Here is a 14,342-nt window from a genome sequence, read left to right as displayed (position 1 = left end):
AATGCCCCCCTCACAGATTTACACCTCATAAAGGTCCCCACCCTCGGTTCTGCACCCTCATGTCCCCAGAATACACCCGGATCTGTACTATAAACCCCATAATGACACCAGGTTCCACTCCATTAACCCCACGGCCCCTGAGTGCTCCACCTGCCCCTCATATATGAGCTCCATATGCCGCCCCTCATGAAGCTCTGTGTCCTCCAGGACTGCAGCACATCCCCCCTCACTGGGCTCCTTACACACCGCCCCTCCTCCTTCCACAAGCTGCTGGTTGTCATGTGACCATGAAGGAGCATGTGACCAGTGATGTCACAGACCTCCCTCTAACAACTCCATTCTAGCATCTACCCTCTTTCTCCACTGCTGAGCCCCGCCCCCTGCACTGATCACATGCCGGTGACGTCACCCCAGGTCCTTCAGCTCTGGCAGTGCAGCAGATACTGGGCAGGTCCTGGTCGGTAGTCAGGGCTCTTGTTCTCTCTGGTATCAGCCATTCCTCCAGCCTGCAGGTAAGATGAGCTGTGAGGAGACAGTGTTGTGGAGAGCTCAGACATGTCACCTCTGGAGATTCTCCTCCATTACACACAAGGAATCCTTCTCCGCTCCTCAGCTTAGTATGATGGGGGAGGAGTAGTGGGGATATTGGGGGTTGTCATCATTCGCTGGCCCCTGACATTTATCTCCTGTGGAGCCACCAGAAATCTCCATGTTGGGGCCCCTGGAATCCATGTGGTGGGGGCTCTGAGAAGCGGGGCCCCTCCAGGCTCAGGAAGTGCAGTTCTGGAGGTGACATCTGGTCTAGTCCCCTGGATGATTTCCTCTCCTCTTCTCATAAAGGCGCCTGCAGTACTAGAAGCCTCCAGCTCCTCCAGTTCTCTCCTCTTCTCCTGAATGACCACCAAGGATGGACAGGAAGGAGATCAGCAGAAGAATATTAGACCTCACCTTGGAGATCATCTCCCTGCTGAGCGGAGAGGTAAACTTTTCTAGATTTCTCTCCTCTTTATTGTATTCTGTAACAAGTCAGACATCGGGAAGGAGAATCCATCATAGGAAGTGATAGGAAGAGTCCAGGGTCCTGGAGAACGGCCTCCAGACCTTGAGTGATGTGTCATGTGACCAGTGACCAATAGTCATGTTGTAGGAGCCATGAGGAGGTAAGTAGGCACGTTGTACCAGGAGGAGAGGGCCGGAGGAGAGCACATGGCCCCTGAAGGGTTTATTCCCTAAGTGTCTCTCTCCATCCACAGGAGTACACAATAGTGAAGAAGACATCGGGGGACTGTGTGACTCCCATCATCCATCTCCAGGAGTCAGGAGGGCGGAGCAGGACCCCTCCCCCCATCACAGAGCCTCCCCCTCCCCCCCTGATACATGAGCAGAAGATCCTAGAGCTCACCCACAAGATGATGGAGCTGCTGACTGGAGAGGTGACACTGCTGGGAATGCTGGGAAATTCTCCAGTAACAGCACTGGAGGGGTCTGGGTGATGACGGTGTCATTGTGTTGTCAGGTTCCTGTAAGGTGTCAGGATGTCACTGTCTATTTCTCCATGGAGGAGTGTGAGTATATAGAAGGACACAAGGATCTGTACAAGGAGGCCATGATGGAGGAGCACCAGCCTCTTATATCACAAGGTAAGACCCGTCATGTGCAGTGTATACACGTGTGTGCAGTGACATGTAATGGAGGAGCACCAGCCTCTTATATCACAAGGTAAGAGCCGTCATGTGCAGTGTATACACGTGTGTGCAGTGACATGTAATGGAGGATCACCAGCCTCTTATATCACAAGGTAAGAGCCGTCATGTGCAGTGTATACACGTGTGTGCAGTGACATGTAATGGAGGAGCACCAGCCTCTTATATCACAAGGTAAGAGCCGTCATGTGCAGTGTATACACATGTGTGCAGTGACATGTAATGGAGGAGCACCAGCCTCTTATATCACAAGGTAAGAGCCGTCATGTGCAGTGTGTACACGTGTGTGCAGTGACATGTAATGGAGGAGCTCCAGCCTCTTATATCACAAGGTAAGACCTGTCATGTGCAGTGTATACACGTGTGTGCAGTGGCATGTAATGGAGGAGCACCAGTCTCTTATATCACAAGGTAAGATCGTCATGTGCAGTGTATACACGTGTGTGCAGTGACATGTAATGGAGGAGCACCAGCCTCTTATATCACAGGGTAAGAGCCGTCATGTGCAGTGTATACACGTGTGTGCAGTGACATGTAATGGAGGAGCACCAGCCTCTTATATCACAAGGTAAGAGCCGTCATGTGCAGTGTATACACGTGTGTGCAGTGACATGTAATGGAGGAGCACCAGCCTCTTATATCACAGGGTAAGAGCCGTCATGTGCAGTGTATACACGTGTGTGCAGTGACATGTAATGGAGGAGCACCAGCCTCTTATATCACAAGGTAAGAGCCGTCATGTGCAGTGTATACACGTGTGTGCAGTGACATGTAATGGAGGACCACCAGCCTCTTATATCACAAGGTAAGAGCCGTCATGTGCAGTGTATACACGTGTGTGCAGTGACATGTAATGGAGGAGCACCAGCCTGTTATATCACAGGATAAGAGCCGTCATGTGCAGTGTATACACGTGTGTGCAGTGACATGTAATGGAGGAGCACCAGCCTCTTATATCACAAGGTAAGACTCCATACTGGCCAGGAAAGAGGAACCTCCGGGATCTGAATTATGGAGCGGCAAATCTTCTGTACATTTGAAGGGGTTTTCTGACATTTTTATACTGATGACCTATCCTCACTATAGGTCATCAGTGTCGGATCAGCGGGGGTCAGACCCCGGGGACCCTCACCGATCAGCTATTTGAGGAGGCAGCGACGCTCCTATCACCACTGCAGCCTCCGCAGAGGTCACCCAGCACAGCGCTGCACATTGTATAGTGGTTGTGCTTGGTATCACAGCTCAGCCTCATTCACTTCCATAGGACGGAGCTCCTAGGCCATGTGACCGATGAACATGACCAGTGGCTTAGGTTACTCTACAAGGGTCCCGGGTGTCAGATCCTCACTGATCAGATACTGATGACCCATCCAGAAGATACTGCAACATGTCTGAGGTGGTGAGATGTAACTCAGCTGCAGTTTTGTAATTCTCTTATGGTGCTCCCTCTCCGGCTTGTCTCAGACCTGCAGTCGCTCAGTGGCGCCACCTGTGTTTCCCCTGAACCAACATCTCTGCAGCCCAAATCATTTAACAGCATGTGCACAGAAAACTGGCGCACGTTAGACCAGAAATCATCTCCAGGTCCTGAGCAGCCCTAGATTCAGCCACAAAGAACTCCTGAAGATGCTCCAGAATCATTACCTCTTAATAATCCGGGGGCATCGTACTCCAGCGGGTTCACTAGTTACACTGGTGTAAGAAGCGCCAGTCTTGATACATTCCCCCAAATGGTGCGACTCCTTCCCCTGCTCAACCGCCATCAGTGCCCCTCACAGTGAAGAGACATTATGGCGAACAGGACATAACAAAAGGTGTAATGGACAGAACGGAGGTCAATGGGTAAAAGGAATCCCATAGTAACTGCCTGAGATACAAGTCGGTCAGGATGGGAGCTACCTGCATCTTTCCCACTCCAGGGGAGGTAGAATACGGCTCAGGAGGAGGATTCTCACCATGGGAGGGAGTTTAGAGCCATTCTCCTCACGTTCATTCAGTGACCATAGCCTATGTCTACAGACAAGGGGAGATCAGTATCTCTAAGGCAAGTCCCGTAAGTTGGGAATAAAATGGTAGGGGCACTCAACTAACCGGTGCCAGATGGACACAAAATGGTTAAGGAATGTAGAATTTATTATGCAAAATACTAGGAGAGTGTAGCCCACTCTATAGCAATAAAATGGTGGGTCGACCTTAAAAACAGACAATAAAACCATCCAATAAAATACACGAAAAAGTACACATTAAAATTGTCACCAGTGAAATCAGCCACGAATGTTCACTATGCGACCCTGTATTGAACAGAGGGTGCGGCAGAGAGATGTCCAAAATATAGGTACCAGGGGGGTCCTGTTTTAATAGTAAATAAGAGTCAGTAGATCAAGAGCCTTGATTGATCATTTGCTCTAATATACTCGGGTCACCTGCTGCAGATGGTAGCGCTGTGAATCTTAGATGTAAAATAGATGTATAGACAGCGATGCGGCACAGTTCTAGGGATGTAATTATGAGCAGTAGCAGGGGTCTGGGTGAGGGTACCTTCACGGATCTCAAGACCCCTCAACCAAAAATCCACCGTTGGGGGAGGGCACATCCTTGGACATATTCCTTAACGTTGTCACAGATCAGCTTAGATCAATGGAGAACTATAGGAGAGGTACTGTGAATTTCACAAGAGTGGAGATGGAGGCCTTACTCTCCTCCTTAGAAAGGAATCCGTCCATTGTTATCAAGCCCTCGGACAAGGGGGGCAATATTGTGATTATGAATTACCAACAATATAGAACAATGTGCCTCAACGTTCTCAAAAGATGAGAATTGCTATCGTGTCTTGGAGAGTAATCCGACTGGGATCCTTTGGGATAAACTCAAAAGGATGCTAATCATAGCGTGCGATAGTAAGCTGATCAGTGAAGCGGAATTTGGATTCCTGCTCCCTAAACATCCCCAGACTCCGTGCTTTTATCGTCTCCAGAAAGTTCACAAGGGCCTATCCCAGTTAAAAGGTAGACCTATCGTCTCTGGGACGGGCAGTCTCGCCCACGGTGTGAGTACGTATGTTGACAGGATACTGCGACCATTTGTATTGGCCCTCCCCTCGTACGTGCGTGATTCAATAGAGGTCATAAAAAGACTTGAGGGCATCCAGACAGATAACGGAACTATGTTGGCCAGTTTTGATGTGGAGGCGCTGTACAGCTCCATACCCCATGTGGGTACACATCTCTGGCGACACAATGAGTTCATTCTGGAGCTTCTCCATTTCATCCTGGAAAATAACGTTTTCCTTTTTGTTCGCCGCACGTACCACCAGCTCAGGGGGGTGGCGATGGGCAGCCCATGTGCGCCCACTTTCGCCAACCTCTACCTGGGCTGGTGGGAATGGGAAGTGGTGTTTTCAGATGAGGGTAACAAGTGGACTCTCTGTATTAGGGTGCATTCACACGTCAGTATTTTTACCTTTCCAGATAAACGTTCCTGTCTTTTGCGGATCCGAAAATCTGGATGACATGAGGATGCTTTTAGCATGTCATCCGCATTTTTGACGGATCCATTGACTAGAATGGGATGAGGGAACGCAACATCGGACAAATAGTAAGACAGGGTATATTTTTTTTCCAGGATCCGAATAACGGAACCCACGGAACGGAATCACGGAATCGGAGAGCACCATGAGTGCTGTCCGATTATTTGCGGATTCCATTGAAAATGAATGGATCCGCATAACGTTCCGTTTTTAATCGGAACGGATGCGGAACACCAAAATGGACGTGTGGATGGACCCTTAGCCTGTGGCTACGTTATATAGATGATGTCCTTATTCTTTGGTCAGGGAGCAAGGCAGATTTTAACAAGTTTGTAGAGGACCTAAATAAAAATGACTTGGGATTGTTATTTACATCCGAGATCCATGAACATCAGATTACCTTCCTGGACCTCACCATCTATAAGTACAATGAAGGTAATGTGGGGTCTCAGCTGTTCAGCAAGGAGAGAGCTACCAACAGTCTCCTGCGTTGGGACTAGTGATGAGCGGCAGGGGTCATATTCGAATTCGCGATATTTCGCGAATATTTTGTAGAATATTCGTCGCAAATTCAAAAATTCGCAATTTATTTATTTTTTTACTCAAAAAATCGGAAAGGTAATGATTGTGTAATATGCGAATTTTCGGATTCAAATTTTTTATTGCGAATTTTTAAACTTACAACTATTAGACAAAGAAGATTATATCACTATATTAGCTAAATTGCTCTATTCGATTTTTTTCGAATATTCTCTATATTGCTATAACTTCGTTTTTTCGAATATTCGTAATATTCTAAAACAAGAATATATAGCAATATAGCGAATATTAAAAAAAAAAGAATATAGAGCAAAATTCGCAAACACTACTACTCCTAAAGTCAAGTATATTGCAGCCTTCTTTTTGGCCCACAAGCTAGAAGCAGTGAGGGATCATGTGTACTGATAAAAAAAATAATAAAAAAAAAAATCAGGAAAAAATTCGAATATTCGAAATTTCGAATATATATAACTATATTCGAAATTTTCCTATACCTATATTCGCGATAAAAATTCGAAATTCGAATATTTGTGATCAACACTAGTTGGGACAGCTGTCATCCTACAGCCCTAAAAAAAGGTATTCCTAAGGGTCAATACCTGAGATTGCGCCGTAACTGTTCCCGAGTGATTGATTACTGTGCTGCATCAAAAGATTTGCAACACAGGTTTAGGCGCAGAGAATATCCGCAGAGTGTCCTAGCTGGGGCATACCAACATTCCCTAGCCGTTGATCGGAACACACTGTTGGTTCCCAAAGTGACATCAACGGATAATGACAAGATCCGTATCATTGCTACATATGATGAGGCACATGAGGAGGTTAGAGATATCCTCACACAATTCTGGGGAATACTTAAATCTGACTCGGATGTGGGTCATCTCATTGAAGACAGACCAGCGATTCCGTATCGCCGTTGGCGCAATCTGAAGGATCATCTAGTGCATAGCTTTCTACAAGCTCCCACTAATACTACCTGGCTCAGTACCAATTTGAAAGGTACATTTCGATGTGGGGGCTGCGTGGCGTGCAGTGCCATGTTATTGGGCAATGAATTCACCAGCACGTTCACACATAGAACTTTTGATATTAGATCTTTTGTGAACTGTAGAACAAAGGGATTGGTGTACTTGGCCAAATGCAAATGTGGCAAACAATATGTAGGAAAGACTTTTCGCGAATTCCGTAGAATAATTGGAGAGCACGTTGGTGACATCCGTAAATGTGCCGACACGGCAATTGCGCGACATGTAGTCTCCCTTCATAGGGATGACATGGACGCCATTAAATTCCAAGGGATTGAAGTTGTTAGGAGGTCCCCAAGAGGGGAAGATTTTGACAGGAAATTATTACAGAAGGAGGCACAATGGATGTTCAGACTGCGGACAGTTCAACCGCAGGGTCTGAATGAACAAATCTCATGTGTGTTTTTTGTAAATCATAGGGGTAGCATACTTCTCCCCTCCTGTCATTTATCCCCACCATCACCACTAGTGATATCCTAAACATCTAATAATTCCCTGATGGCCTTACATAGGTCCTAATTATCCCCCAGTACTCATCTGCTTGAATTACTGTGCATAATTATATCCCTAGAACTGTGCCGCATCGCTGTCTTTATACAATCGCATAGACAGTATTATTTTCCCTCAGTTCTCATTCACTTTGCTTCTGTAACCAACCTTGCCTTGCCGCAATATATATTACCGCCGTTTGGTCCCCGGTCATCATAGGAGTGTTGTGACACTCCGGTTGAAATCGCTCCGTTCAGTGGGCGGGCAGTGCAGGCGGGGTTGAGCTGTGGTTAGCCACGCCCCCTTCCCATGCCATTGGCTGACCCAGGGGCTTGATCCACTCCAGGGTAGGAGCCTCCTCCTCTTAACCTGAGCACTTTAGCGGCCGCGTACGGCCATTCTAGCGCAGCTGCCGCCGACCTCCGAACACGAGGCGGTCGGCGTTCTTGGTTGTATGTCTGCAGCCCAGATATTAAATGCTCCTGAAGATCCTGATTTAGGGTGAAACGCGTAAAGCAGGGTTGGGGGCGAGTGTATGCTAGACACTTAATGGGAGGTTGATTCGTGCCCACATCAAACATACTGGATGCATCCTGTCACTGTAATGTGGATGCATACCAGGATGTGAGCAGATGTTTATCAACTCCTTTCCGGACATAGGGCAGTGAGTGTTTTTCTGATACAGCAAACCATAGCCTGAATTGCAGCCCATTTGTCAGCGCATTAAGCTGCTTGCACCAAGCAGGTATTACTGTGACCACATCTAGCTAGCGGTGGTGAACCTTTCAACCGCACTGGCTTATTATGGGTTCGATAACCACCACTTTTCAGCGCCTAGAGTATGGTCATAGTCCTTAGTGGTGCATATGGTTGACTTTTTGTTCCACATGTGAGCGGCCAGACACTGATTTTCAGCAACACAGCTTCTCAGTGTATCAGACTTACTTCTGAGCTAGTCTCTTGTTTGTGGATAGTCGTCCATTAAATATTAATATAGCGAATTAGGTAGAGTTTGTGTTGTTCCTCTTATCATTTTAATAATATATTCAATAAAGTGATTTTATTATTTTCTTTACAATGCTCTTTCATCCAGTGACTTGGAATATAACAATGAGAATAAAAAAAGGCCATTTAATAACAACCAGCCTAGTCATTAAGTGGTTAAAGATGGTTGGTTGTCATATTTGTGGCTTCCTTTCGGTGCACTCCAGTCTCCATGATGATCAGGAAGCTCCGATGTCACATGTGATTATTGTACAGACACAGACGTCTCAGTGATGATTACCTGCACTCACAGGGCACATCATTACATCCACCATGTTAATTCTTGATAGGACCCTCATTCCCCTTAGAACATCCTGAATTCTTAGTGTAATGGACCCAACAAGGTGCTGGAAACCTTTATTACAGGTTCTGATTGATGACATCACTCCGACTATTCCACTTCATCCTACAGATATCTATAAACCTGAGATCTTGGGACTGTGCGGCCATTAGGCTATACAGACCACATTGTCATGTCCATACACTTAGGCCTCATGCACACGACTGTATTTTTTCACGGTCCGCAAAACGGGGTTCCATTGGTCCGTGATCCGTGACCGGTTTTTCGTCCGTGGGTCTTCCTTGATTTTTGGAGGATCCACGGACATGAAAAAAAAAGTCGTTTTGATGTCCGCATGGCCGTGCGGAGCCAAACGGATCCATCCTGAATTACAATGCAAGTCAATGGGGACGGATCCATTTGACGTTGACACAATATGGTGCAATTTCAAACGGATCCGTCCCCCATTGACTTTCAATGTAAAGTCAGGAGTTAATATACCATAGGATCGGAGTTTTCAGTTTTCTCCAATCCGATGGTATATTTTAACTTGAAGCGTCCCCATCACCATGGGAACGCCTCTATGTTAGACTATACCATCGGATTTGAGTTAGATCGTGAAACTCAGATCCGACAGTATATTCTAACACAGAGGCGTTTCCATGGTGATGGGGACGCTTCAAGTTAGAATATACTGAGAACTGTGTACATGACTGCCCCCTGCTGCCTGGCAGCACCCGATCTCTTACAGGGGGCTGCAATCCGCACAATTAACCCCTCAGGTGCTGCACCTGAAGGGGTTAATTGTGCATATCATAGCCCCCTATAAGAGACCAGGGGCTGCCAGGCAGCAGGGGGCAGACCCCCCTCCCTCCCTAGTTTTAATTTCATTGGTGGCCAATGCGGCCCCCCCCGCCCGCCCTCCCTCCCTCCCTCTATTGTATTATTTTCATTGGTGGCACAGTGTGCGGGCCCCCCCCCGCCCTCCCTCTATTGTATTATTTTCATTGGTGGCACAGTGTGCGGCCCCCCTCCCTCCCTCTATTGTATTATTTTCATTGGTGGCACAGTGTGCGGCCCCCCCCCTCCCTCCCTCTATTGTATTATCATTGGTGGCCAGTGTGCGCCCCCCGGCCCCCCCTCTATTGTATTAATATCATTGGTGGCCAGTGTGCGGCCTCCCCTCTCCCCCCCCCGATCATTGGTGGCAGCGGAGAGTTAGAAGCATCATACTTACCTGCTGCGCTGTCTGTGACCGACCGGGAGCTCCTCCTACTGGTAAGTGACAGATCATTAAGCAATGCGCCGCACAGACCTGTCACTTACCAGTAGGAGGAGCTCCCGGCCGGTCACAGACAGCGCAGCAGGTAAGTATGATGCTTCTAATATTGCTAAGTAACCATGGCAACCAGGTCTGCAGTAGCGTCCTGGTTGCCATGGTTACCGATCGGAGCCCCAGCGATTAAACTGGGACTCCGATCGGAACTCTCTGCTGCCACCAATGATCGGGGGGGGGGGGAGAGGGGAGGCCGCACACTGGCCACCAATGATAATACAATAGAGGGAGGGAGGGGGAGGCCGCACACTGTGCCACCAATGAAAATAATACAATAGAGGGGGGCGGGGGGGGCTGCACTGGCCACCAATGAAATTAAAACTGGGGAGGGAGGGGGGTCTGCCCCCTGCTGCCTGGCAGCCCCTGATCTCTTACAGGGGGCTATGATATGCACAATTAACCCCTTCAGGTGCAGCACCTGAGGGGTTAATTGTGCGGATCACAGCCCCCTGTAAGAGATCGGGTGCTGCCAGGCAGCAGGGGGCAGTCATGTACACAGTTCTCAGTATATTCTAACTAGAAGCGTCCCCATCACTATGGGAACGCCTCTGTGTTAGAATATGCTGTTGGATTTGAGTTTTCACGAAGTGAAAACTCAGCTCTGAAAAAGCTTTCATACAGATGGATCTTCGGATCCGTCTGTATGAAAGTAACCTACGGCCACGGATCAAGGACGCGGATGCCAATCTTGTGTGCATCCGTGTTCTTTCACGGACCCATTGACTTGAATGGGTCCGTGAACCGTTGTCCGTCAAAAAAATAGGACAGGTCCTATTTTTTTGACGGACAGGAAACACGGATCACGGATGCGGCTGCAAAATGGTGCATTTTCCGATTTTTCCACGGACCCATTGAAAGTCAATGGGTCCGTGAAAAAAAACTGAAAACGGCACAACGGCCACGGATGCACACAACGGTCGTGTGCATGAGGCCTTAGATTGAGATGTGTGCTTTACCTCGTGGCACATTATTTTGTTAAATGCAGATGTGGTCATGACCAGACTCTCAGATGATCAGAGTCTTAACCCTTAGGGGTCATAGCGATTTTCCATTTTTGTTTCTCACTCTGTGCCTTCCCAGTGACTTTCTGTTTCTTAAGTGACATGCTCCTTTCAGTGTACCTCCTCCCCCGCTGCTGCTGTCTTACACAAGCTTAGTCCAGGCTGCAGTAAAATAACAGCAGAAGGAATTACAATCTGTAATTACACACTGAACCTGCTGCTGGAGGAAGGAGGATCTCTCACTGCAGAACTTGGGAGACTGCATCTTGTACTGAGCGGTGTGTGTTTTCCAGCAGCAGGTACTGACTTAATCATTATCCAAGTTAGGCCTCAATACCTGTTTAAAATGTCGGACAGTGACTTATAAGATACCTACCTTACATCTGGTGGCATTAGAGGCAGAGCTGGTTTATACCATATATCCAATAATGACCTAATAGGAATGTTATAGGTTTCTCCACTCAGTAGTTTGAAAAATAATCACAAATTTCAATTTTTATTTTCATAGAGAATTCCAGTAAAAATATTAAGGGCAGTACTGCATTATCACTAAATTATAAAGAAGAAGAAGATGATGTCCTGCAGCGCTCTTCAGGAGAAAACCTAATTACCATTAATGTACACCCAGGACTTCACAGAACAGATCTATTATATAATCTCCCTCACCATGAGGAACCTTCTCCTGACCAATTACAGATTGTTACCACAAATACAGGTCAGAAAGAGGATAAAAGGTTTCAGGGTGGTAAAGAGTGTACAGAACAATCAAGACTTTCTACACACAGAATAATTCACACAGCAGAGCAGGAATGTGGGAAATGCTTTACAAGTAAATCAGATCTTGTTATACATGAGAGACGTCACACAGGAGAGAAACCATATTCATGTTTAGAATGTGGGAAATGTTTTACAAATAAATCAATTCTTGTTAGACATGAGAGAAGTCACACAGGAGAGAAACCATTTTCATGTTCAGAATGTGAGAAATGTTTTATAGATAAATCAAAACTTGTTACACATAAGAGAATTCACACAGGAGAGAAACCATATTCATGTTCAGAATGTGGAAAATGTTTTACAAATAAATCAATTCTTGTTAGACATGAGAGAAGCCACACAGGAGTGAAGCCATTTTCATGTTCAGAATGTGAGAAATGTTTTACAGATAAATCAAAACTTGTTACACATAAGAGAATTCACACAGGAGAGAAACCATATTCATGTTCAGAATGTGGGAAATGTTTTACATATAAATCAGATCTTGTTAAACATGGGAAAATTCACACAGGAGAGAGGCCATATTCATGTTCAGAATGTGAGAAATGTTTTACACATAAATCAAAACTTGCTACACATAAGAGAATTCACACAGGAGAGAAACCATATTCATGTTCAGAATGTGGGAAATGTTTTACACATAAATCAATTCTTGTTAGACATCAGAGAAGTCACACAGGAGAGAAACCATATTCATGTTCAGAATGTGGGAAATCTTTTACATATAAATCAGATCTAGTTAAACATGAGAAAATTCACACAGGAGAGAGGCCATATTCATGTTCAGAATGTGAGAAATGTTTTCCAGATAAATCAAAACTTGTTACACATAAGAGAATTCACACAGGAGAGAAACCATATTCATGTTCAGAATGTGGGAAATGTTTTACATATAAAGCAGATCTTGTTAAACATGAGAGAATTCACACAGGAGAGAGGCCATATTCATGTTCAGAATGTGAGAAATGTTTTATAACGAAATCAGATCTTGTTAAACATAATAGAATTCACACAGGAGAGAAGCCATATTTATGTTCAGAATGTGGGAAATGTTTTATAGTTAAATCAAATCTTCTTCAACATAAGAGAATTCACATTGGAATCATCAAAGTGTATAATAAAAGAAAATGAAACAATACAAAAAGAAAAAGTAAAATTATTGGGCAACATTCCACTAACAGTACAAATATAGGTACATGAAGAGGTAACGGGGTTCTGTATTTATGCAAGTCACCAGTCAGGGCTAGTATACTAGTATATGTAGATGGTAAAATGGCATCATAAAAAAGGGTGCAAGTTATAAGCTAATACAATAGCGGAGATCAGGAGAATGGGAGAAGGAGAACCAGGGCTCCCAGAACTTCTCAATGGCCGCAAAGGTATCTGTGCGGATGGCATTTAGCCGTTCATATAGAAGTATCCTATTGATTCTGTCCAGTACTGCCTGGAAACTAAGTGAAGCTGAGCGCTATTTGAAAGCTACATGGATTCTAGGTGCTAAAAGTATATACTGTGATAGCTTAAATTTAGCATATAATAACCAAAAGAGTTTGTCCCCCAGGAGGCATAAGGGTAGAGACGTGGGATAGAGGCATCCCAACACTGATGATAGTAGAGTGCAGATTCGGCTCCAGAATCTCCTAACAATTGGACAGGCCCACCATATGTGTAACATTGTGCCCTCCTCATCGCATCCACGGAAGCACCTTGAAGAGACCTCAGGGTATATGCGGTGTAATCTAGCTGGGACCATGTAGGTCCTATAAAATCTCTTTATTGATGTTTCTGCTAGAGTGGTTTGCCAAGATCCCTTAGCGAGAGTCTGGGAGCATTGGTACCCCCTAGAAGTTGAGTATTCTACCCCCAAATCCTCCTCCCAAGCTTTCATATATGGTAGTTTAGATCCCTTCACTACACCATTAAGTGTCCCATTAATTCTAGATCATAGACCTTGTTTGTACAAAGAATAAGTTACAGAGCGTTCAAAGGGTGTGAAATCAAAGGTGCCGTTAGATGTCGGAAGGAAGAGTAAGAAAGAAAATATCCAGTTAGCATTAAACATTTCCCTCATAGGGAGGTCGTATCTTTCCTTAAAAACAGCCAGCGGGATTAGTTTACCTGTAACCGGGAACTTGTGTAAGGAGCAGAACTTATTGGATCTCCACCAATTAAACGTGTGTGCCTGAAGTCCAGGTGGGAACCTTTTTTTGTTTAACTGTGTTTATTAAACAAATTTTATGTCAATGTAGTACAGTTTACAGCGACATTTTCCACATATATCATTACATAGTGTAACAGCAAAAATATAGGATAATATATTATCGACTTACAAAAGAAAAAAATAAAGTAGACGCACTTCTCATGACGAAAGAAGAAAAAGAAAAAAGGGGAAAGAAAAGGGAGGGGAAAGGGATAAGTACCTAAAGGTTCTCTCTATCGGACTATAGGTGCAAATCAGCATGGTGGAGATCCCAAAGGGACCAGATCTGCAAAAATTTGTCTACCTTCCCCTGTGCCAAGGCTGTATAGTATTCCAATGAACGTATCTCCTGAATGCGGGAATAATAATCTGCCTTAGATGGGGGGGGGGGGTAGTTCTTTTCCAAAAGAGGGCTATCAAA

General features: G+C 45.5%; 1 protein-coding gene across 1 annotated transcript; it reads left to right on the top strand.

The window, feature by feature from the left end:
• The first annotated feature begins 1,589 nt into the window (after positions 1-1,589).
• On the top strand, positions 1,590-12,852 carry LOC120990644 (gastrula zinc finger protein XlCGF26.1-like). The gene is made up of 2 exons (XM_040419560.1): positions 1,590-1,640; positions 11,453-12,852. The coding sequence occupies exons 1-2, from the start codon at positions 1,607-1,609 to the stop codon at positions 12,850-12,852; spliced, it is 1,434 nt and encodes a 477-aa protein (XP_040275494.1). The 5' UTR covers positions 1,590-1,606.
• The last annotated feature ends 1,490 nt before the right edge of the window (positions 12,853-14,342 follow it).

This window comes from Bufo bufo, chromosome 2 (genome assembly GCF_905171765.1).
Source record: "Bufo bufo chromosome 2, aBufBuf1.1, whole genome shotgun sequence".
Lineage (NCBI taxonomy): Eukaryota > Metazoa > Chordata > Amphibia > Anura > Bufonidae > Bufo > Bufo bufo.
This window is presented reverse-complemented; position numbering and strand designations above follow the sequence as displayed.